Source organism: Haliotis rubra, unplaced genomic scaffold, assembly GCF_003918875.1.
Source record: "Haliotis rubra isolate DU_JTF1 unplaced genomic scaffold, ASM391887v1 Scf39, whole genome shotgun sequence".
In the NCBI taxonomy this organism is placed as follows: Eukaryota; Metazoa; Mollusca; class Gastropoda; order Lepetellida; family Haliotidae; genus Haliotis; species Haliotis rubra.
In genome coordinates this window covers 2,555,140-2,581,004 of record NW_025767068.1, presented here as the reverse complement: position 1 = coordinate 2,581,004, position 25,865 = coordinate 2,555,140, and the positions used below count along the sequence as shown (strand labels likewise).

Genomic DNA, 25,865 nt, shown 5'->3' with positions numbered 1-25,865 from the left:
ACTTCTTGAGATTTTCTTCAAGATCGTTCTTCATGTAACCGAGATCTTCACAGTTGTCCTTCGAAGCCTTCAGATCCTGTTCTAACTTTCTCTTGACTTTCTCAGCATCAGCAAGAAGCTTCTTTTCGTGGTCAAGCATATCTTCGAGCTAACAAAAGCATTTATTTTATTATTTTCATTTTATTCTGAACAGCAATATCTACAATCTGTTGATATATCAGCTGTCTTTACTCATACATTATATTGTTACGAATCTATGATTGACAGATCACAAATTAAGAATCCTACCTCGACAATAGCACCTTCAAGTTTCTGTCTCAATTTATTGAGATTGATATTTTTGTCCTCCTCAGTTTCAAGACTGGTCTTAGTCTTGGCAAGCTGGTCCTCAACATCCTTCTTGCCCTTTGTTAGCTTGGTAACCATCTCATTCAATTTGGTCATTTCGTCATTGAGTGTTCTGATTTGACCATCCTTCGTTTTGATGTCATGTTGACACTGTTGAACAAAAGGTAATGGAAACCGGTAATGGATATTGAGAACTACATTTCATGTCTTAATTCTACAAAATCTTAAAGTGTGTTATCGAGTATGTATATTTGATTTAAAAGAAAGGTAAGATTTATACCTTTGATACAGTTTCTTCAAGAGCCCCCACGTTTGTCTTGAGGCCACAGATTTCAGTGTCCATCTGTTTTTGTTTTCAGTCAGCATGGCATTTTTAGATTCTTCCTCTACTACACGGTCATTCAGTTCCTTCATTTGGACATCGGTTTCTTCCTTTTGCTTCAGCAGCTGCTCAATCCTCTCTTCACAGTCATCGATGGTATCCTGTTGGGTTTGAACCTGTAGGAACAAGTTGTTCTTGGCTTCTGTTAAGGTCACGCTCTGTTCCTCGAGCTCCTTGCACCTCTGTGTCACCTTCTCAAGTTCACCCTTTGTTTTGCCAAGTGCCTCCTCCTTCTGTTTCATCTCATCTTCAGCAGCAGCAACACTGAGGAGTGGCTTGACCTTGGTGTAGAATCTCCACCAACACCAGTTCCTCATGGCAAGCCACTTACGGATATTCTTTTGGATTAGTTCCAAAGAAACTCTGAAATATTTAGCACCATTCTTTAGCAATTAAGTCTGGTAACTAAGAACATCTGCAGTTTTATTTGTAAATAGCAGACGTCGACAGTGCTCGACCATCGATCGAACTCGAAATAGATTTCTTGGAGCGTACAAGGCAAAAACGTAGTACATTTATGTCTATGCTACAATGTATACTTTAGAATACCGCGTTGAACCTACCTCTTGTCGTGAAGATTCTTCAAATATTTCCTCATCAGGTAACCACGAATGTGAGCTTGAAACAAAGCCACAATAACTGACAGACGTTCATCACGGATTTCTTCAAGGTAACCTAGAACACCTGCTTTGAAGAACACTTTTGTGTTGCCAAGACGGTATTCATCCTGGGCCAGTTCCAGGGCTTCCAGAATCTTGCCAGATACGACCTTGCCCTCAACAAATCCTTCAGGGATCGCATTGGGAGCCAGGATCGAGTACCTGGATTAAAAGCAAACATCCTCAGTCAAACTTTAATATTGAATTCCTGAATTTCTCAAGACAACAATGTAAAAAGACAGGGAAAATAGCTGATAAGCATTTTTTATGAGGTATTGTTAGCCAATTGTTAGGATTGTTTATACAGAGATAATATAATCAAAATGAAATATTGTTTTACACACCTCTGCTTGAATTCAGAGTAGATGATTCTGCTCGGGAATCCTTTCCTGCAGATACGGATACCCTCAAGTACACCGTTACACTGAAGCTGGTGAAGCACAAGTCCAGCATCAATCAGACCTAAACCAGACACATATATAAGTAAGTTAAAACTGATTTCATACAGACAACAATGATTTATTAACTGGGAACGTTGACTTATGTGTCATACCAGAGTAAGTAAAACCACGAAAGCTTCATACCTGGTGTCTTGGTCTCGTTTGGAATGATGCAGCGCACGAAATGGGGATGTGTTGAGTATAGGTTTTTCATCAACTTGTTCAGAGACTCCTGAATGGAAATAGACATTGGATTATAATTCAGATAGTCACATCTCTGAAAGTATATATTCTTAATTATTCTAGCGAATACAGTAGGAGTACGTTGCTTCTCGTTTCATAATTACAACAATCCAGCAGTTTGAAGGAGACATACATGCAACATGCGCTATCTACTCATGTGTAAATCATACCCTGTGGGTAGCAGAGATTGTCTGGAAGGCTGAGCTCTTCTTCTTTTTCTTACCACCGGCCTCTGGAGCTTCTGAAACATACATGTTCTCACAAAATATTATTGCTCAAAATAGTCATTTTGTGAATTTCAACGTGACGCACATTGTGAAATATTATTTATTTTAATATATCTGACAACGAACCTCCTGCTGGTGGGGAGAAGAGCAGCTGGACTAGTGGTTCTTTAGACTGTTTCAGAAGATCCACAATGGTCTCGTTGACAGGGTCCTTGTTCTTCTCCAGCCAGCCTCCGATGTTGTAGGGAACTGTTCCGGCGTAGTGCTTCAGGGCGAAGTCGCCATGCTCGCCACCCTTCATAGATTTGCTGGGCTTCAAGAAGTTGGGAGATTTGCCCATGTGGTTCTGAGTTAGTTTGTCCTTGAAGGTCTTGTCTGATGCTTTGGGGAACATACACTCTTCTTCCAAGATTGATAGAATGCCAAGAGGCTACAATGTAGACAATAAATCAATAAACTTTACGAAATACTGTAATTCAACAGGAACGAAAAGGGATGTCACTTTTAATTCTTTCAATGATGTAAAGGATCACCATGTATACATGTGCTAAAGGCATGAAACATGTGCATTGAACTATGTCATGAAGTGCCTACCTTCTCAATGAGCTCAATGCAGGCCTGCAAGTCCATGCCGAAGTCAATGAACTGCCAGACAATGCCTTCCTTCTTGTATTCTTCCTGCTCCAGCACAAACATGTGGTGGTTGAAGAACTGCTGCAGTCGTTCATTGGTGTAGTTGATACACAGCTGTTCGAAGCTGTTGAACTGAAAGTAAAAATAACGAATTGTAGCATTGTTACTGGTTAGGATTGCCTTCGATACCTTAAAAGTCATATTGGACACGACATAGGACATAAATCGTTGCTTGGGATATAACATTTCATAATACATTTCTGCTTACATCGAAAATTTCGAAGCCTGCAATATCCAGAACACCAATGAAGAACTGTCTCGGTTTCTTGGTGTCCAGGGAGTGGTTGACTCTCTTCACCAGCCAGTTGAACACACGATCGTAGAGGGACTTTGACAGGGCACCGATAGAGTAGAGAACCTGATTCTTGGTTCTTCCTTGGGTGACATAATCCATGGCCACCTTGATCTTGGGTTTACACAGAGCCTTCAGGAAGTCACCGTTATTGACACCCAACAGGAAGGAAACCTTCTCAGCCTCAGCAGTTCCATCAGGCTCAGCCTGTTCACCCTTCTGCTTGAACTGCATCTCACCCATGTGTAGAATAGAGCCTGTGCACTTGTAGGCGCTGGATTTCTCTTCTTCAGTGAAGCCCAAAACATCAAAGGCAGCCTATAATCAGATGATTGACCGTTTAGATTGGAAAGTACTAAATTGAATAGGGACAAATAGCAGTATTATATCTACGGGTAACTTAGCTCTACGATGAAAACATAATAAATATTTTGCCAATTGACAAGATAAAATGAAACGTGAACTCTGTTGTTCTTTAAGAGTCTGAATTAAGTCTTTTTAGTCGGCTTTCAATCTGACAAAAGGGAACTCCGGTATTTGCCGATTGACAATATCTCATTATATATTTCAAGCAGGGAATGTGTGTGAACATTGCTAGTTCTTTGGTTAATATGTACTTGCTCACTACTTCGACTATGAATACTCAATGCCATCGACTATTCTACTTCGACTATATTCTAACAAATTAAGTAAGAATTTGATAGAAACTGAAATCATTACGTCTGTCATCTTCATTTCCTCAACATCATCGATGCCGTTGACGGTGAGTACTCCTTGGTTAATAAAGGTGAACAAACCAGCATCAGGATTGGCCAATATCTTCTCTGAAATATAAAGATGCTATTAAAATACACATTCGCTCCATGTTTCCAATTTCGACTGCCAGAATCATTGTGTTAAGGTAATTACTGATAAATATTCTATTGTATTCGGAGCTTCTTATTACCTCCGAAAATATTTTTAATATTTTAAGAACTGATCAATTCTTTAAGACTGTGTTACTTTCTTGCTGCGTCACTGTACGTACCCGAAACTGATGGTATCGCTCCCGACAACATCTGGTAAAAGATGTGATAGTTCCTCTCAACAGATTGCTGGTATGTGACACGAGATTTCTCCAACAAATCTGTTACAAAATACAAGGAATGAATACAAGAGCCAACCAATTAATAATCATTTTATTACTATTTTATCACTTTATTGTATACTAAATTGACAGGGCTATTGAGGTTCAATAATTCTGTAAAAGAGAGAGTCAGATAACAAGCTACTCACATGTTTCAATGTCGGCACCAGCAATTTTTCCAGAAGACGCGAAGTGAATCCGAACAAATTTACCCTGAATGAAACAGAACGTTATTTAGCCAATAGTTTTCAGGAACACGTTCAGATGACAATAAACACTCTCAACAACATTGCGCACAGGACAATTTGTGGTGAGGTGTAAGAAATAGAATCACTCTGGTTAAAATACTTGATTTAAACCTATTGTATTCATGGAAGAAAAGGATTGGGCACAAGTTATCCAATTTAATGAAGCCCTCTCCTAGTATTTACAACAATTATATTTACATGAGAAACAGAGAGCATATACATGAGAGATCTTGAGTTTGAGAATATTACAGATTAAGATGAACAGAGGAATCTATGAAATACACAATGCCATTTTAGAAAGTGATGAAATGTAACATATGTTATATTTGGGATTACACTTTCTTATTAAAGTACAGATTCTAGTATTTTGGGGGTTGAGTCCCATCCGAGACTCTGAGGGTGTGGGTTCGAATCCCGGATGGGACTCAACCCCAAAAGTACTAGAATCTGTACTTTAGTAAGAAAGTGTAATCCCAAATATAACATATGTAACAGAGGAATCGTTAGTTTGATTGATGTAATGATGGACATGTTTGAAGATATTCAGATTTTAAAGTTAAAATTTAAGTTAAATACTTTGAACTTTGAATGTTATAATGTGACATTTATCATAGGATGAAAACTTACGAATCTGGAGGAATTGTTGTTACGGGACGTCTTGGCGTTACCGTAGGCCTCAAGGACAGGGTTAGCCTGCACGATCTGATCTTCGAGGGAACCCTGCAAGGAATTATGCCATCTTGTGTAATCTTAGCATAAATATATCCTGATATAACATATAACTATATTTATCTCATATATATATATATATATTGGTGTCTAAATATGATAGTGTGTCTACGTCTCTGTACCTTCGTTTCCTCTTGTTCCCCTTCTCCTTTAGACGCGGCGGCGACAAAGGCGAAGTAGGCGATGACCTTCTTGGTGTTCTCAGTCTTTCCGGCGCCAGACTCGCCACTTAGTAAAGCAAAACACTTGGTAAGTATATCTTTTCGATCTTGTATCATTTCATTTGAACATTAAATTATTCCATAAAATGATAATTTCACAGGATGTACATTATTATCGTGATATTAGACGTTCGTGTTACAAATTCGTTGTGCATATACTTACGTAATTAGCATCGACTGATTCTCACGATCTGTAATAAAAAAGGTAACATTTTGTTTGACTAATTCGTAAAATACGTTCTGTTAGTTATCTTTCTCTAATTTCACAGTTGCATAATCTAACAGACCATATAGCTAATATATTGTTATGAGTTGTCTTATGCGAAGCTGGTTATTTGTGTAATTGTTTTAAGGGATTTGTGCCGCAAGGCAAGATTCAGCAAGGGGAAGAACGTAGGATGCGAACCAACAACCAGCGGATACTGGCGCAGCTTGTGGACACTACTTGTCAAGGTAAGCACTAGCGTTGAGTTCTGGGTCATGACGTCGTCTACGATAAGGACACGTTTCATGCTGTAATCTATTGATCAATTTAATAACCAAGTATTATTAGTGTTCGCCCGACCCGTAAAGATTCAGGTTAGAATTGGTCTTCAGTAACCCATGCTTGTCGTAACAGGCGACTATTGGGATCGGGTTGTCAGGATCGCTGACTTGGTTGACACATGTCATCGTATCCCAATTGCATAGATCGATGCTCATGATGTTGATGACTGGATTGCCTGATGAGGTTCTTGAGAGGCATATAGAAGTTGGTATTCAAATATAAGACAAAATATTATGGATGTCAACTTGTCTTCGTCACCTGACGAAGGGGCAAGGAAAAGCCAAGAAACGTTGTGTATAGAATAAAGAAGAAGTTGACATCCATAATATTTTGTCTTATACTGGATTGTCTGGTCCAGACTCGATTATTTAAGGCCATATAGCTGGAATATTGCCGTTAAACAACAAACAAACAAACAAATTATGTGCTTTGAATGGTTAAGGGTTGTTATTTATCTCTTGATTTGAACAGTGATTACCTTGCACCATGAACTGGTAGGCGTTGTCAGAGATGGAGAACAAGTGAGGGGCATCTCAGTCTTCCTCTTGCCTCTGTACTTGGCCACGATGGACGGGGTGTAGATGGGGAGACGGCGGTAGGGGTTGATAGCGATACAGAACAACCCGGAATAGGTCTGTAATATGTGTAATTTCAGTGAGGTTACTCTCTTTGGTGCTACTTTCAATATCTCACATTTGTACATGATAAAATCAAATGCATCAACATTAGTAAATGTATTGCATGACGCCATATGAAAGGTCTCTTCATTATTTAGTATCGATGTTAGTGCCATATAGCGTATGAGCGTATCAGTCTGATAGAGGGTTACTCACATAGATCAATCCCGACGTGTATCTGGCTCTCAAGTTGTACAGAACACAAGACTCATTGAGGAAGGTCATGTTTGCGATGTCCTCGATCTTTTCATATTTGGGAGGGTTCATCGACTGGACGTCGTCCTTCTTAAACGTCTTCGTCTGAAAAAAGAATATACAATCCTCTTGTAACCTCTTCAAACAAGCGGCATGACCGTAAACATAGTACGATCTAACTGATACATATATTCAGAACAGCATTTTGACGATATTTTGTATTAATGAAATGACCATTTTACATGAACCCACCTGCTGGGAGTCAACAAGAAGGACTGTGACGTCATCGCCTGTCGTGCTCTGTATTTCAGCAGCAACAAATCCCTGCTCTTCATCAGGCGCCCAGCAAGACTTCTTGGCGTCAAATGACTGATTCTGTTCCTTCATTAGCTTCTTGCGGTCCACAGCAAGATACTGCATCTCGGGATCGGCAGGATCGTATGAAGCCATGTTGACGTGATTTATAATACGTCGAAATCAAGAAAGACTGCAGTCGATCAGGTCTGAGGAAATAATTATTATGACCACATTTTTACAGAATATTCGTTTGAAGGTAAATCAATGCTACCATTCCTGTAAACATTACTGGGTGTGCCATTAAGGTAGTGCATTAAACCATAATCGCTGCACACATTATGCATTGTCTTCCCTGTACTGACAACTGAGTAAACCACCGCACAAGCCACTTTATTGCATATAATAATGATATGAAGCAAAAGCGGTGAGTAGTAGCCAATTGTGGCAACTAGTATTGCCAAGTACTCACATACACGCGCGCGCACGCACACGCACACAAACAAACACACATACATGCACGCACACATACACACATACGCACCAAAAACAGGAACTATCAGTAATAATAAAACACAGTATGAATCTATCCACAGAGTACGTTTGTATAGGAAGTAAGCATCACCTTTGTTTTGTATTGTTACTTCTCGACATTTAAACACTGCTCACAAGATCCGCACGCTAATGGGTTTCAAAGTGGCGGTACCATTCTGAGACTTATATCACCCACAATAAACTAACATGTCGTAGTATAGGTATTTTATCTCAATACTGCTCGAGGAGGTAATGAACCAACTCATGCTAAGAAATGATCACAGTTCCAATCTTTTCAAAACATTTTAGTCAGCGTCTTAAGCATTAAATATACCAACCCAGTGTTGTCTTTTCTCCTACTCTGCTATAGCTGATGGAGAGTAACTGTCCTCTCCTAGATTCTACCCCTTCATATACCCAGCGCTTGTTGGTGCCGTTATGTAAGCTAGCATGCGATTGGTTCTATTCCAGTGAAAGATCGATTGCAAACCGTCTTGCGGTATATGGTAACATGCAGTGCCCAGCGGCGACAGACACAACGGGACATGTGTATATGGCTGAGTGGCTTAATGACAGTGGTAACCTTGTAATAATTAGTTTTCCTTAAGTCGTCACTGGAAGCCTAATGTTATGCATTTTCTGCTAAGACTGTATGCACAACATGGGAAGCATAATAGTCATGCGTTTTTCTCCGGCTATTTAAAAAAGTTGTGTATATTTATTGTTATTATACATGAATTATTGTTCAGAAAAAATGTATATATTCTTTATGTACCTTTTCGGCTCGCAAATTTGGCCATGTAAATTTCGTGTACCTTCAAAAGCAGCCTCAAAGACTTATCTTCTCTCCTCATTCAACATACGATTTCATCCGAGGGAGAAGAAATTCATATCTAATCTAATGAAAATTGCAAATATAACGTTTCATGTTCGTGTCACGCATATAACCCATTTGTTTGTTAGTTTTTTTAAATTTTTGCCTTCAGTCATATTAGTTTCAAGTGTTTCGGATTCTGAGTTGAACTCAATAAACAAAAACATTTATCATACTTTATCCAAATACATGCACTTTAAAGTATGAAGATTATCAAGAGATACATAACGCCACATGGTAATTGTCTAGACAGAACAACATCTGTAGCCTAATGGACAGGTATGTACCGCCCGCCGAGCACGGACTTTGTATCATGTACAGGCAGATGATTATATGAAAATAAAAGTGACACAACCCTTACCATAATCATATATACTACTGATTTTAAGATCACAAATTTTCCCGTCTTAGTCTGATGAATGGTGACACAAGAGACATGTGTTTAGCTCCGACCTGAACCTCCGCACCCTCCTCGTCCTATACAGTGTGTACTGATTGTAAAGAACGTATGGAAACCAGAAACTCGTTACAATTATGGGATAAGGATCTTTCTAGGTTTCTATATGAATGTAAACTGTGGGAATATCTTTCACTTTTATGGTTATTCTCGCAAATTATCGTTGATCCCGTACACATCATTCCCGAAGTCAATCCGCTCGTATATCTCTTGTAAATAATATCAAGAAATTTCGAAAGGCTTTTGCTCGGTTTAGGTGTTCCTCACATGACTTGGCAATCGAAACAGGGAGATATCATAAAATAGAGAGGGAAAATAGAATTTGTACATTTTGTGATCTTAATTGTGTAGAAGATGAATATCACTTCCTCTTAATTTGCCCATTATATTGTAAGTTAAGAAAAAAAAATGTCCCAAGATATTATTCTGTATATCCCGATAGGGTGAAACTTTCTTTGTTAATGAGTACTGATGACAATGTTCTTATCCGTAAGTTGTCAACCTTTATCTATCAAGCATTGTCTCTAAGAAATAAACATAATAATTCATAGAATGTATGTACTCATATTGTTATTTGTTACGATATGGTATGATGTGGTGCGATATGATATGATATGATATGATATGATATGATACATGGTATGATATGACATGATGTAATATGGGGTGTTATGATATGATGTGATACGACAAAGTATGTGTAATGCGATGTTATATGATGTGATACATTTTGATGCGATATGACATATTGTGATTTGACTATTTTTATTCTTTTCTATGATATTGTGTACTATGTTCTTGTATACTATGGGCCTGTGGCCTTCAGTATGAATAAAGATTGATTGATTGAATATCATAGATCGTAACAATTCATCATTCAGCTAAATATCAGCTTTAGTGCGTGTAGTGAAAATAGACAAAGTATTAAAATTCTTTCTGGTCTTCAGAAACAGTAAATGCACTTGACCTTTCGTTTATAGCGAATTCTTTACGACAGGATTGCCTGTCTCTGAAATGCGATATTTGGCGTTTATTAAATACTTAATTCAAAGGATAATATTTGAATGGATTGATTAATGATACCGTTTGAAATATGTCAAACGACATCTGTATGCGTTTGTTTACTGATATATGGACACATATAGTTGAAAGTGTTTCTGTATTTGTTTGATATCGCCGAGCGTTAATGGGGTGAGGGATGGGGGTACATGGCACTGGCTAATATATGACGTAATATACCGATGACCCCGACGTTCTTCCTGCAGCATGTATAGCAGCCATCACCGTGGAATCGGATACTTGAGGTTGATAACGTATTATTTACCCTTCCAAGCCATTAGGAACATGACGTTTGTCAGGTCGTACATTTTAACGATATATATATGAACATGGGAGAGATCCAGAACTGGCACCATTTTCATTAAATCGTGATAATTACACGAATAAAGAACAAATTGTACGTGCCGTGCCTTCATAGAATATCATTTGTTCAACGCGTGAAAGATTAACAGTTCAGTCGAAATATATGGATTCTGTTAAAGCAAATTGACAACTCACATGGCAAGTGTTTGTGTTACTACTGAATATCTTCGAACGTTTTATCATTGCTGTCTGTTTGTATGAAGGTTGACAGTTATAATCTGTTGTCTGCGATCTGGCAGGACGTGAGTGATGACCTGTTCAATAATCAATATATTTGACGCCAACATTTCGAATTAGTAGAATTAGTTTGTATCAGTTAACGCATTAGTCAAATGGGACGACGTGATATGGTTTGAATACTGCTAAAAGCTGCGTCAAATGACACACACCAACCAAGTCTTCAAGCAAACACAACTTGCAATAACGTTATATGGCTGATGTTGCAGAAAGTCAGCTTCAGTGAGAAATGCAATATAAATATTCATAACTAGTTGTATTATCAATCGCAGTCCTCATCGAAATAATGGCCACAGCGCATCTCATCGGGTAACGTGACAAGAGTGAAACCTTCTGCTAATGGCGCTAAATAGGTGCAGTGTCAGGTAATGTTCGGGATGTTTTGTGGCAGTGCTCTTCTCTGTGTACCAATGTTCCACTCTGCATTGAGGCCGTTGAGACATTTAAGGAGCCGTAAATTGATGTGCGGCTTCTAGAAATTCCAGAAACCAATGAGCAAATCATAGGTCATGTTCGTGCTCTAGAATTTCATCGAAACCGTACCACTAACGCCTCCATGTCTTCATTCATTCCTCTCGGATTAAGCTAATTAAAATACTCTTTGAATCAGCTCTCACTCACTCACACAGACACACACACACACACACACACTCGCGCACGAACGCACGCACGCACTCATGCTCGTACGTAGTCTTTACAACCCCGTAAAGTACTGAAGAAACGCAGTGTATACAAGTCAGTGATGTATTGACGATGTGTTGAAGGAACGCACTGTATACAAGTCAGTGATGTATTGACTATGTGATGAAGGAACGCAGTGTGTACAAGTCAGTGATGTATTGACGATGTGTTGAAGGAACGCATTGTATACAAGTCAGTGATGTATTGACGATATGACGAAGGAACGCAGTGTATACAAGTCAGTGATGTATTCACCCGATGTGATGAAGGAACCACTAGGCTAATGTATTGACGCAGTGTGATATGAAGTCAGTGTCAGTGATGTATTGACGATGTGATGAAGGAACGTAGTATATACAAGTCAGTGATGATTGATGATGATTAGGAAACGTAGTGATATACAAGATGAGTGATGTATTGATGATGTGATAAATGAATTTAGTGATGTATTGACGATGTGTTCAAGGAAAGCAGCGTGTACAAGTGACGATGTGATGTGATGTATTGACGATGTGATGAAGGAACGTAGTGTGTGTACAAGTGATGAAGAAACGCAGTGTATACAAGTCAGTGATGTATTGACGATGTGATGAAGGAACGTGGTGTATACAAGTCAGTGATGTATTGGCGATGTGATGAAAAGGAACGTAGTGACGATGTGATGAAGGAACGTAGTATGTACAAGTCAGTGATGTATTGACGATGTGATGAAGGAACGCAGTGTATACAAGTCAGTGATGTATTGACGATGTGATGAAGGAACGTAGTGTATACAAGCCAGTGATGTATTGACGATGTGATGAAGGAACGTAGTGTATACAAGTCAGTGATGTATTGACGATGTGATGAAGGAACGCTGTGTATACAAGCCAGTGATGTATTGACGATGTGATGATGGAACGTATATACATCCACTGTTTGATATCTGCAAAGGAAGTTTCTCTTGTTACAAAACTGGTTTACCGACGATAGTATGAATGAACGTAGTCTTATACAAGCAATGTATTCCTCTGTCAATGATTACCAGCACAATGATGGAACATGAACAATCAGTTTCTAAATCATGAACGTGATGTATGATACCAACAATGCCGGTTTTAAGTCCTTGGTACAGCCGAATCTTCCTCTGTCAATGTCATTACCAGATAATCTAACGGACCTTCAGTTTCTAAACGTCAAGAACGTTATGATTTGACCAGCCGTGCCAGATGACTTGTTATACAGCATTGATACTTCTGTTGCTATAGTTTCACGCGCCTTGCTATATGCCGCCTCTATATTCAAGCAGAATGCTAGGACGATTAAGAGACTTCACAAGCAAATGGTATGATACAGAATGTCCCTATAGTAAGCTGAAGGCCCGGCGAGCGCTTAGACGGTACAGAAGCTGTAATGGTCCAGCTTCTTTAACGTTATTTGGTCAGCTTCGTAATAGATATAAGTCAATTACTAGACGTAAGTTTGCGTCATTTTAAAAAGAACAGTTAAATATCCTAGTGAGGTCGCTTCATAACAGTAAATCATTTTGGAAGCAAGTTAGATACATGAGTTGCAATAAACCTTCCCAAATAGATATTAGTGCAGAGTTTTGGCACGAATATTTTAAGGATCTATTTCAATTTCCATCTTTGAATGTATTGTGATGTATTGACGATGTGATGAAGGAACGCAGTGTATACAAGTCAGCCCTTGCAGTATTGCAGGAGTGTATATACCAGTGCCTGACAGGATGGGACAAAGATCATATCCAACAGCTTAGACTTGTCCAGTGACGATTTATCAATACTCATCAAGGGAAATACGACACACATTCATTGAGAATCATGCAGCACCTCTAATGACACTTTTTCAAAACCCATGGATTCAAAACTCATGCCTGTCGATCCTTGGAAACTGTAATATTGTTCTAATTATATGTAACAACTAATGACGAATATCGGCTTAATAAGTGTGCTATGTTTGCACAAGAGAGAAGTTAACAGCTGCATTGTCTAACCTGACCATCACACTTAACAGACCTTTCAAAATTAAGAAGTTTGAAACTGTGTTGCATGGAATGTACGTCAACGGTGTGATAGATTGTGAGCTAAGAAAATCTACTGATTGCTTCCGATGATGTTTATATTAAGTTGTGGATCGCGAGCTACCGTCGAACAACTTGACGACATGAGAACATTTCTGAGAAGTCCTGTATATACAAATATCGATACAGACACTGAAATGTGTCGAATCTAATTGTACAATAATGTGTGGAATCTAAGTGTACAATAATGTGTGGAATCTAAGTGTACAATAATGTGTCGAATATAATGTGTCGAATCTAAGTGTACAATAATGTGTCGAATCTAAGTGTACAATAATGTGTCGAATCTAAGTGTACAATAATGCACAGAACACAACGGTTTGCTGAAGATCACACAGAAATCCCTGCAGTTGAAATCAGACATAAATCAGATATAACAAATCAATGTCTAATTTATAATTCCATTTATCTCTGATACTAGTAGTATACATCGTGTTCATCAACAGATGTAGCGTAACATATGTAGTAAATTCAACTATTTCCAGTAGTGCAACTCTTCCAGTGAAGATACCTGTAGCAGTATGTTACGTTCATCGTGTGTATAGCGATGTCAACAGAGGACCGCCATGGAGCTGATTGGGTTAACAACCCATACGTGATGTGCGGATATCTCAACGAGAAATCTCACGCAGATCCGGGTTCGATTCCCCACATGGGTACAATATGTGAAGCCCATTTCTGGTGTTTCCCAGCTAAAAGCGGCGTAAAACCACTCACTCACTCCACAAGAAATCCCATATACAGACAATGATTATAGGAAGTGTTGGAGTCAGTGTTGGCTTGTAGTGGAGAACGACACGTACACCAAATGTCACTGTACCTGACCTATGAGCAGAGGTAACGTACTGATATATGTGATATACGTGCCTGGGGATTCGTTTCTACACCTCGCAGACAGCACTGACCATGAAATATACGCAACATAAACCGCGATTAAAGCAATAAATATTTATTTTGTATACAGTCAGTTCATCTGCAGTAGGAACCAAAAGCGGTAAAGAATAGCATGAATATATTGTATACATTACGAGTATTTAGACTGGATCAACGAAGGTATATTTCTGTGCCATTAAGGAACAGGTGTCTTTGACGAACACCACCTCATTCTTTAACTTCCTTCGCATTTACTTGAGGTCTGGAGGACAACAAGAACCGTTTCATAGATATCACATCAACATCTTCGTTCAGGAACCATTCCTGCCCCTGTGGTTAGTATGTTGTATCGGAGTAGACATTGTAGGTACGAGTCTTCCTGCTGTAATTAGCCATGGTTTCTTCAGCCATGCTGACCCTGGTCTCAGCATCCTCCAACTCCTTTTTCACTTTTCGGTATTTGTTCATGTTCATAGTCGCCATCTCCTCCTGTGGAAGAAGTACGAATGAGTGAAGATTGCAAAATACGTTTAAAAAGTATTCATGCCGTGCATGTAAACCAGGAATTGAAAGTGGAGAAAATATGTATGTAGCTTGAACGAAATTCAAATGATCAAATGATCACTCTCGGTTGTTTCCAGTGAGACATCCAACTGGGCGTAAAGGCAAATTCATATGATTTGATCATGTAAAATCAGTCATGACACCTCTTGATCATTAAAGGGGAAGCGTGTACTTCTCTACTGCAAACACCCGCTACCCCACACTTTCCAAAACAATGTAAGCGTTTGCTTGCCTAACACGAATACCCCTGCAACCCTGTATGGACAAGGCAATCTAGTTATCGGAATACTGAGTAACGGTTCTCGTCATTGTGGGACAAAGCTGCGCTGTCAGTCAAGCTTGGAAATCGTTTGTACCTGTACATATCGTTCAATTGTCTAGCGTGCAGTTGACACGTGATACTCACAGCATCTGCCACCTGGGACTTGAACATCTTCATTTGGCCACTCTGCTTGTCAATGATGTCTTGCAATTTGTCAATGGTCTTCTTGTCTTCGTCCACTTTGTAGGTCATCTCCTTCATACGACGCTCGTATTGACGGCAGGTTTTCACGCACTCACAATGACGCATTTGTTCCTTCTCAAGTTCATCCTCGAGATCTCTCACCTAGCAATAAATAATCCTTGCTATTAAAATCTGTGTGTGCATTTAGACATACTTGATGTGAAATCTGTCCATAATTAACTGTATGTTTGTTGATATGAAGTTTGGGATACGTCAATTTTGCTGACATTCTTGAAAGAAGCCCAAGAAGTCTGTCTGTTGTTTGTTGGATATTGCCTGGGCCTGACAGTGCAGTAATTGAATATTTAGCTTCGGTCAATGCAAATGCGGTGCGATGGCATGCATCAACGATGTAAGTGAGACTTACTTCTTGCCAAACATGGGTTGCTTCAGACAGATTCTAATGGCACTAAAATTTATCAAACAACATAACAACCAATGTAAACCAAGATATGTAACTTCAATATAACCTACCATCTTAGCTTTGCTCATCTCAAGAGAACTGGCTTTAGCATTGGCAGTGGACAGTTCATGCTCAGCTTCAGTCAGTTTAGCTTGGACTCGGCGTCTGTGAAGTCAACAAAATCATAATCATTTCCTTGTATCAAGTTGTATACAGTTCATGTGTTTAGAACAAAGCAGAAATTGATGATTTATCAAAATTATCTATAAACACAACTGTTTTACTTGTTATGCTTACCTAGATTCTTCAAGGTCCTCAACCCTGACAGTACCCTCAGTTTCATATTTAGACCTCCACATAAGCATCTCTTGGTTAGACTTGGACAACTGGCGCTGTAGAGCTGATCGAGCCTCCTGCTCCTCTGTTAGTTGTTCCCTAATGCTGACCATGTCAGTGTTCATGTTCCTCATCTCAGTTTGTAGTCGCTGACGCACCTAAGGAGACAAACAATTATATTGTAATCTATCAAACAACTTCACTTGGTTTCAATGCTAAATTAATCGGAGAAAATATATGCGTACATCCACTTCATTACCGAGGTAAATGGATGGAAATGCGATTTTCATGTTGCTTCTGAGGGATGACCTCGACATATCCCCAGCTCTGCCACAAGAAAATGAAACTTGTCCAACTAGCTTCTTTGGTGGGCATTTGTCCATCTAGCTTGGAAATGACAAATACAGGAATTTTAGCGGAGAGGTGGAAGTCTAATGTCACAAGCCTTTCCAGACACGTAGCACCTGACGTTCCAAGGTTTAGATAATGGTTTGCTTTATCGATGGTTTGGTTGGAGCTACTTCTGTAAGTCACGTTTACTCACGTCAGAAACTCAAGCATGAATATTCACATAATTTGATATTTTGAGAGGTGGTGTAAACACAGTTGTAAAGATAGCTCACACATTATCGGCTGACCTGAGAACAACACACATATAGTCAATTAAGAAACTAACCCGCTGTTCGTCATCAGAGGTACGTCTTATATCTTCCAACTGAACACTGAGAGATGATTTGTCCTTGCTAAGTTTCCCAATTCTGTGTTCAGCTTCTTCCAGCTGACGGGTTAGGTCAGCAGACTCCGTCATCAGTCTGTTCTTCTCTATCTGCATTTCACTGAGCTGCTGGACACTTTCCTCGAGTTGGGTATTGAGGTCGGTCATCTGGGTTTGCATCTGCTTGGACATCACACCCGAACATCCCTGGCAAAGAGATTTATGAAGATAATATACATATATGCTATAAAGATTAAAATGTGACAAATCTTCATTTTATATATTTTCTTACTGTGGTGTTTATGTTACACGAACATACCTTGTTTTTCTTGGCGTGCTCTACTTCATTCAGCAGTTCATCAACATCAGCCTTCAGTTGAGTTTTCTCTTTCTCCAACCTAGAAAGAAATAACCAAATGCTGGTCTTATCCTCAAGATTGATTTTCTTGTCTCACTACCTAATTGTCATTTGTATAGTAAATGAAAACACAATTACTAGATGTGTAGAACGAGATACGTCTGCCTTTGGTAGCAAATACGAGTATTCTTCGAAATGTCATTCAAGTACATGTAGTTCATAACTATCCCTTTGGTGAGCCCCCTATTTATCGTTATTTGTTTTTTCGGGAAATTCAAGTACATATATGCAACAATTAACTAGTCATCAAGACTACTACTTTGGCTGTCCATCCGCCCATTAAATCAATATGATTATTATTAGAAATTGGTACATTACCTTTGTTTGACCTTCTGAAGTTGTTCCATCTGATCATTCATCTCAGTCATGGCATCCTTCTGCTTCTTGCGGAAGTTGGCCACCTGAGACTCATGCTGGGATGATGCCTCTTCCATGTCGTGCTTCAGTTTTTGAATATCCGTGTCACGCTTCTTGATAACGTCCGACTGTCGAAATATGTTTATTATATTAAACATCTTTATCAGTTAAGTATGTATGAAGTGAGTCATATATTCTCGCATTTCACATCATTAGATTTTAGTAGTAAAGTTAGCTGTATGTAGTTGTATGTTGAGTTTGAGTTTGGAAAGAAAGAAGACAAAACGCTACATCTTCAATATCAATAATATCAACGCTTTTGTACCTGTGAAGCAATTGTGCAATTATTTTCTTCGATGAGCTGAGCCATATTGTCCATTTCATTTGCATACTGGGCTCTCTGCTTTTCCACCTGAAATTAATATGTATTCATACCATGTATAAAATGTATAAAAAGTGCTGACTGACCATGCGAGATATGTTTCAGTTTACAAAATGGAGTTCTTTTGTAAACGATTTCGAAATTCGAAAAATCTACGCGTGTATAAAAGACCATAAAGGATGCCCTCACTACAGGTACAAGGTGCCCATATCTGAAATCTATCAATCCAATCAGCCATTGATCATACCTTGGATCTTGTCTGTCGTTCAGATTCGAGTTGTTCTTGGCATTCCTCAAGGTAGTTCTGGTAGGAACATAAAGTGGGAATGATTTCAAAATGACAATTCACATATGCACAGGAATCCTGTAAAAGAGTATCTGCAAGTCCACATTCCATAAGAATAATGCCATGGATAACTGTTAACTGATCGTTATGTTGCTACAATAAGCTATATCATTTACCTGAAGCTCTTTGATTTTCTTCTGTTGTTGGATACCACGAGTCTCAGAGTCCTCAAATTCAGATGTAAGAACAGTGATCTCTTTTTCCTTCCTGAACAAGGCAAACGATTTGATTTTAACAGATTTCACAAGTGACAAAATGCAACTTATCTAAAATACATTTTGAAGGAGGCAGGAAAACAAAAGCGTATGTGTATCTTCTTTGTTTACTTACTTCTTAAGAGTCTCTTCAAGATCAGTCTTAACGCGATCGAGATCTTCACAGTTGTCTTTCGAAGCCTTCAGATCCTGTTCCAACTTCCTCTTGACTTTCTCAACTTCTGCATGGACCTTCTTTTCGTGGTCGAGCATATCTTCGAGCTAACAATCATAAATACATATTTAACTCACGATCGGAGACGTTGATTTTATTATCATTGGAGTTCAAATAGAACTTCAAAGTATTAATTTAGAATGCGTATGTTGCTGTGGTAAGCACATTACAGTAAGTATTCCTTGATTGCTTTTAGCTAGTTCTAGTTAAGTCCTACCTCAACAATAGCACCTTCAAGTTTCTGTCTCAATTTATTGAGATTGGCATTTTTGTCCTCCTCCGTTTCAAGACTGGTCTTAGTCTTGGCAAGCTGATCCTCAACATCCTTCTTGCCCTTTGTTAGTTTGGCAACCATTTCATCCAGTTGGGCCATTTCGTCATTGAGTGTTCTGATTTGACCATCCTTCGTTTTGATGTCATGTTGACACTGTAGAACAAAGCAGTCCATGAATATTCTGAGTGAAATATATCAAAACACGTTGTACTGAACAATGTTTAATATCTTGCTTCCATTACAATTTTTCTATGCAAAATGACATTTTGAAAATGTTAGTTAGAAGAGCAATGACATATACCTTTGATACAGTTCCTTCAAGAGTCTCGACGTTTGTCTTGAGGCCACAGATTTCAGTGTCCATCTGTTTTTGCTTTTCAGTCAGCATTGCATTTTTAGACTCTTCCTCGACTAAACTATCATTCAGTTCCTTTAGTTGAACATCAGTTTCTTCCTTTTGCTTCAGCAGCTGCTCTATCCTCTCTTCACAGTCATCGATGGTATCCTGTTGGGTTTGAACCTGTAGGAACAAGTTGTTCTTGGCTTCTGTTAAGGTCACGCTCTGTTCCTCGAGCTCCTTGCACCTCTGTGTCACCTTCTCAAGTTCACCCTTTGTTTTGCCAAGTGCCTCCTCCTTTTGCTTCATCTCGTCCTCAGCAGCAGCAACACTGAGGAGTGGCTTGACCTTGGTGTAGAATCTCCACCAGCACCAGTTTCTCATGGCAAGCCACTTACGGATGTTCTTCTGGATCAGTTCCAAGGAAACCCTGAAACAGACAAGAATTCTCTGAAATATTGCACTCCAGTATAAATATGTTTAAACAGTAAGTATTAAGTTTTTAGAGGGAAGAGTCGTTGTTTGGTCTGCACTGTCAAAACTTACCTTTTGTCGTGAAGATTCTTGAGATATTTCCTCATTAGGTAACCACGAATGTGAGCTTGGAACAAAGCCACAATAACTGACAGACGTTCATCACGGATTTCTTCCAGGTAACCAAGAACACCTGCTTTGAAGAACACCTTTGTGTTTCCAAGACGGTATTCATCCTGACCCAACTCCAGAGCCTCCAGAATCTTGCCAGAAACTACCTTGGCCTCAACAAATCCTTCTGGGATCGCATTTGGAGCCAGTATGGAGTATCTGAAGAAGAAAAGAAGCCACGAAACTTCAGCGTCAAATTTTAATTTTACTACAAACGTTTTTGAACAGGAAGTGTATTTGGTATGTATTTCATCAATGTATTCAGATGGTTTCAAAGACAACATAGTGTTTTTATCACTTCCACTTTCAAATTACTTTAATCCAAATAGTTTAGCATTGCATACATACCTCTGTTTGAATTCGGAGTAGATGATTCTGCTCGGAAATCCCTTTCTGCAGATACGGATACCCTCAAGTACACCGTTACACTGAAGCTGGTGGAGCACAAGGCCAGCATCAATCAGACCTACAATAGATGTCTATGAGTTAACGTACCTTCCTGAGCAGGTAGTCAATTATCATAGCTAAATACTATTAAAAGAACACAAAAAGCCGTAAAAACCTTTCCCCATACCTGGTGTCTTGGTTTCGTTGGGGATGATACACCTCACAAAATGAGGATGTGTTGAATAGAGGTTCTTCATCAGTTTGTTGAGAGATTCCTAATAGAAACAAAAAATGGTGATGAATTATGATAAATATGTACATTATATCACTCATATCTTCAAGGGGTTATATCAAAAGTCACTACTGTGTTTTATCCCTATCAGCATTTTAATGTATAACATATTTTAGCTTAATGGCATTCTTCTTAACATCATACCCTGTGTGTAGCAGATATTGTCTGGAAGGCAGAGCTCTTCTTCTTCTTCTTTCCACCACTGGCTTCAGCAGATTCTGAAACATTCATTTTTATATATTTAACAGTGATCATAAAACGCTTCTGTAATTATATATCGTGCAATTTCCACAAAATCCTTTTTTTTAAAATATTATTTCATAAAAGCTATTCTATAGACATTTTTCTTCAATTATGTGATTTAACGAACCTCCTGCTGGTGGGGAGAACAGCAGCTGGACGAGTGGTTCTTTAGACTGTTTCAGGAGATCCACAATGGTCTCGTTGACAGGGTCCTTGTTCTTCTCCAGCCAGCCTCCAATGTTGTAGGGAACTGTACCAGCGTAGTGCTTCAGGGCAGAAGTCACCATGTGCACCTCCCTTCATAGATTTGCTGGGCTTCAGGAAGTTGGGAGATTTGCCCATGTGGTTCTGAGTTAGTTTGTCCTTGAAGGTCTTGTCTGATGCTTTGGGGAACATGCACTCTTCCTCCAAGATGGACAGGATGCCAAGAGGCTACAAATAGGTAACACATAATTGACGATCAAACTAACATACTTGGATGAACAGTTTAGGTGAGGGTTTTAAAGTGATTTTGACGAAATTAACATATTGACAAATAGGTTTGATACATCCGAATATTTCAAGTGGATGTATGTGAAAGGTAACAAATCTATTCATACTAATACTTCGACGGTGCCAATGTCTACCTTCTCAATGAGCTCAATGCAGGCCTGCAAGTCCATGCCAAAGTCGATGAACTCCCACTGGATGCCTTCCTTCTTGTATTCTTCCTGCTCCAGCACAAACATGTGGTGGTTGAAGAACTGCTGCAGTCGCTCGTTGGTGTAGTTGATACACAGCTGTTCGAAGCTGTTGAACTGGAATAAAGTTTGCACAGAAATTTAACAGCTGATACAGTAATAGAAATATGTGTGGGCCATTTATGGACGGGATGACCCGTGGAGATCCGGGTTATAATTGACCTTCAGTAGCCCATGTTTGTCGTAAGAACTGACTAACGGGATTGGAGTGCAGCGTAAAACTAAACTCACTCACTCACACTCACTATGGATGGGATGACAAGAATAATGTCTGTAATCTTATATTATGATATATCATCTTGGTCATTTTCTAGTGGATATCGTAATACAGATACATGTTTTGCTTACATCAAAGATCTCGAAGCCTGCAATATCCAGCACACCAATGAAGAACTGCCTCGGTTTCTTGGTGTCCAGGGAGTGGTTGACTCTTTTCACCAGCCAGTTGAACACACGATCATAGAGGGACTTGGCCAAAGCACCGATAGAGTAGAGAACTTGATTCTTGGTTCGTCCTTGGGTGACATAATCCATGGCCACCTTGATCTTGGGTTTACACAGAGCCTTCAGGAAGTCACCACAGTTGACACCCAACAGAAGAGCAACCTTCTCAGCCTCAGCAGTTCCTTCAGATTCAGCCTGTTCTCCCTTCTGCTTGAACTGCATCTCACCCATGTGGAGGATAGAGCCAGTGCACTTGTAGGCGCTGGTTTTCTCCTCAGCGGTGAATCCCAAAACATCAAAGGCAGCCTGGAATGAGAAACAAATTCAAACATTTTATCGAGTTCAGGTTAAGGCGTGTATGAAATACTGATGTGAATTTAGAATAATCAACGATAGTCTTGATATGTATCGTGGTAAGAAGCTTATATAATTATATCTTACATCAGTCATCTTCATTTCTTCCACATCGTCGATTCCATTGACAGTAAGGACTCCCTGGTTAATGAAGGTGAACAACCCAGCGTCAGGTTTGGCTAGAATCGTTTCTGGAACAAAATAAAATATTCACGTGTAAAAACAACTGAGGTAACCTGATACTTACATCTGCACAAGTCTCTAAGGTAATGATAAATAGTTTAAATGATAATTTCTATTAAATATAAATATCACTCTAAAGAGTTCTGTCCGCTTATCTAGACTCGCCTCTTTAAAGGATAGAATTACTATACATTCCCAGTTAACGTTTAAATTTCAACTTGGGAATCAACATGTAACACTACTTTTTACCTGTAACTGATGGCAAAGCTCCACACAACATCTGGTAGAAGATGTGGTAGTTTCTCTCCACAGACTGTTGGTAGGTGACACGGGACTTTTCCAATAAGTCTGTTGTTTAAAGACACAGATGTATTCATTTTTATCAGAGGTGCTACATATATGCATTTATCCACACATCACAAATAAGTTTAAAAGTGTTTTCTGTATTCTCAGATCGACTTTTATCATTTAAATATTTCGAATTCATATTTTGCATATTATCAGCTTTAAATCAATGTTAGAAAACCCTTTATTACTTACAAGTTTCAATGTCAGCACCAGCAATTTTCCCAGAGGAGGCAAAATGAATTCGGACAAATTTACCCTTGAATGGAAGAAAATATATTTAAATAGGATAGACACAATTCCTTTCTATTTTTTATGTGTCCAGCGTATTACACATACCGAACAAACTTGTTAAAACTAAAAGCATTATTTAACAAATGTTAGAAAAAAAAACATATATACTTATTTACATTACGTTTTTAATGAAAACTCATTTTGGAATATTCGACCACTTACGAATCTGGAGGAGTTGTTGTTACGGGATGTCTTGGCGTTACCATAGGCCTCAAGAACAGGATTAGCCTGCACGATCTGATCCTCGAGGGAGCCCTGGAATCAGACAAAGAGATTAGGAATAACATTTGTTTTTGCAGCCACTTCATCATCAGGAAAGCTTCCCTGTCAGTAGTTATAATAGAATAAGAAGAGCTTGATTTCTCACCTTCTTGTCCTCTTGCTCCCCTTCTCCCTTAGAAGCGGCGGCGACAAAGGCGAAGTAGGCGATGACTTTCTTGGTGTTCTCAGTCTTCCCGGCGCCAGACTCGCCACTTAATAAAACAAAATACATGATTCGACACTGACAGCGCTTGCGGACAACTGCTGCATAAGGTCATAAACAATATGTTTTCTTGTCTCTAATTTGAATTTATTGGCAACCTCAACGAATTATGTATTTTATACTTACGTAATCAACATAGACTGGTTTTCACGATCTGAAATGAAAAGGATAATATGGAAACATGGTTGACGGTATAATTGAAACCAAGTAACATTTTCTAGCGGGACATAGATGTCCCAGTGACCTTCGCGTAGGAATTTGCTGTACGGAGTTGCGTCCCTCAGACGTAATAACTTTGAGTGGTAGATTTAAACTGTGTTTCAATGTAATTCCTCACAATGTTGGTAGGCGTAGGTACACAAGATGTTACAAATAGAGCTGTAATCATTACGGACTTTCTTTCCACCTTACAAGGTTATGGTACGCCTTTATATAACTGAAATACTGTTCAAAACCCGACTCACTCACTCACTAATATGTTAAAAAATTAAATGTAATTTTACATATTCGAAGAGTATAACGAGAAGTAGTGAGCACGTTAGTTTGCTGTGCTACTCACCCTGAACCATGAACTGGTAGGCGTTGTCAGAGATGGAGAACAAGTGAGGAGGCATCTCGGTCTTCCTCTTGCCTCTGTACTTGGCCACGATGGACGGGGTGTAAATGGGGAGACGGCGGTAGGGGTTGATGGCGATACAGAACAGGCCCGAATAGGTCTGTAACAATGCGGGATATATATTAGGTCATACTTGTCTGAGGGATACAACCGTCTCATATTCATTCTTTCTTAATTTATACATATAATCCAATTGATGGTTGATGTATTTATTAAGAAAAATGCAATTTATTAAATGTGATTTTCCAAATATAGCTTTGGACACTACATTAAAAATTCATTTATATATAGATTTCATTGATGACGAAGTTAAATGTAATAAAAGGTACTGCCCTCACTGAATACAAGCACACCTATTGATAAATTGTCTTTACTTCATGACAATGTGTTAACTCACATAGATCAGACCAGATGTGTATCTAGCTCTGAGGTTATGCAAAACGCTGGCCTCGTTGAGAAAGGTCATGTTAGCAATGTCCTCGATCTTCTCGAATTTGGGAGGGTTCATCGACTGGATGTCATCCTTCTTGAACGTCTTCGTCTGAAAAGAAAAAGCATCCTGTATTTAATACCTCTTTGCCATCAAATATTCCACAGTAATAACCTCCGGACTTGCAAGAAGTTGTAACTGTATGGATTAAAATGTTTAATAATTTCAAATCTATGACTCCCTTTTTATGCATGTGAGTTTGTTTCATAATGGGTTCTGATGATTCGGGTTAAATGACATTAAATAATTCCTGAAATGTATTTCTAACCTGCTTGGAGTCAACTAGGAGAACTGTTACATCGTCCCCTGATGTGCTCTGTATTTCTGCGGAAATGAAGCCTTGCTCCTCGTCGGGCGCCCAGCAAGATTTCTTGGCATCGAAGGACTGGTTCTGCTCCTTCAGCAGCTTCTTGCGGTCCACAGCAAGATACTGCATCTCAGGGTCGGCGGGGTCGTAGGAGGCCATATCGACGATGCAGACGAAGATACGTCGAAAGTAAGAAAAATGACTGTCGAATAGCTCTGCAACTGAATAAGTAATTCAAAAAAATAAATATTCATTTTCAGATGTGACATTTGTGCAACATGTACACTTATTAAATACATTCTTGAATTCTCTTTAGAGACACTAACCTTATAAGCATCAAAATGAAATAGGCAATAGATCGGTAATGTTGGTCATCTTCGTAATCAGAGGAAGATAAAACGATTTAACTAAAAACACAAGTAAAAGGTTAAGCTAGGTATATCATATTGACTCCACACAACAGGAGAACTGCAACACTTACGATCAGGGCCGT

At 39.0% G+C, this 25,865-nt stretch overlaps 1 protein-coding gene across 1 annotated transcript in view; it reads right to left on the bottom strand.

Annotated features, from left to right (window-relative positions):
* The window catches only part of LOC124286731 (myosin heavy chain, striated muscle-like), a 49,175-nt gene extending 23,644 nt beyond the window's left edge, over positions 1–25,531 (bottom strand). The window contains 14 exon segments of the mRNA XM_046723157.1: positions 21,017–21,090; positions 21,243–21,390; positions 21,392–21,547; positions 21,742–21,912; positions 22,204–22,605; positions 22,741–22,844; positions 23,086–23,184; positions 23,377–23,440; positions 23,638–23,730; positions 23,843–23,948; positions 24,086–24,113; positions 24,519–24,675; positions 24,973–25,116; positions 25,334–25,531. Coding sequence (XP_046579113.1) covers positions 21,017–21,090; positions 21,243–21,390; positions 21,392–21,547; positions 21,742–21,912; positions 22,204–22,605; positions 22,741–22,844; positions 23,086–23,184; positions 23,377–23,440; positions 23,638–23,730; positions 23,843–23,948; positions 24,086–24,113; positions 24,519–24,675; positions 24,973–25,116; positions 25,334–25,531 — 1,944 coding nt within the window.
* Between the last annotated feature and the right edge of the window lie 334 nt (positions 25,532–25,865).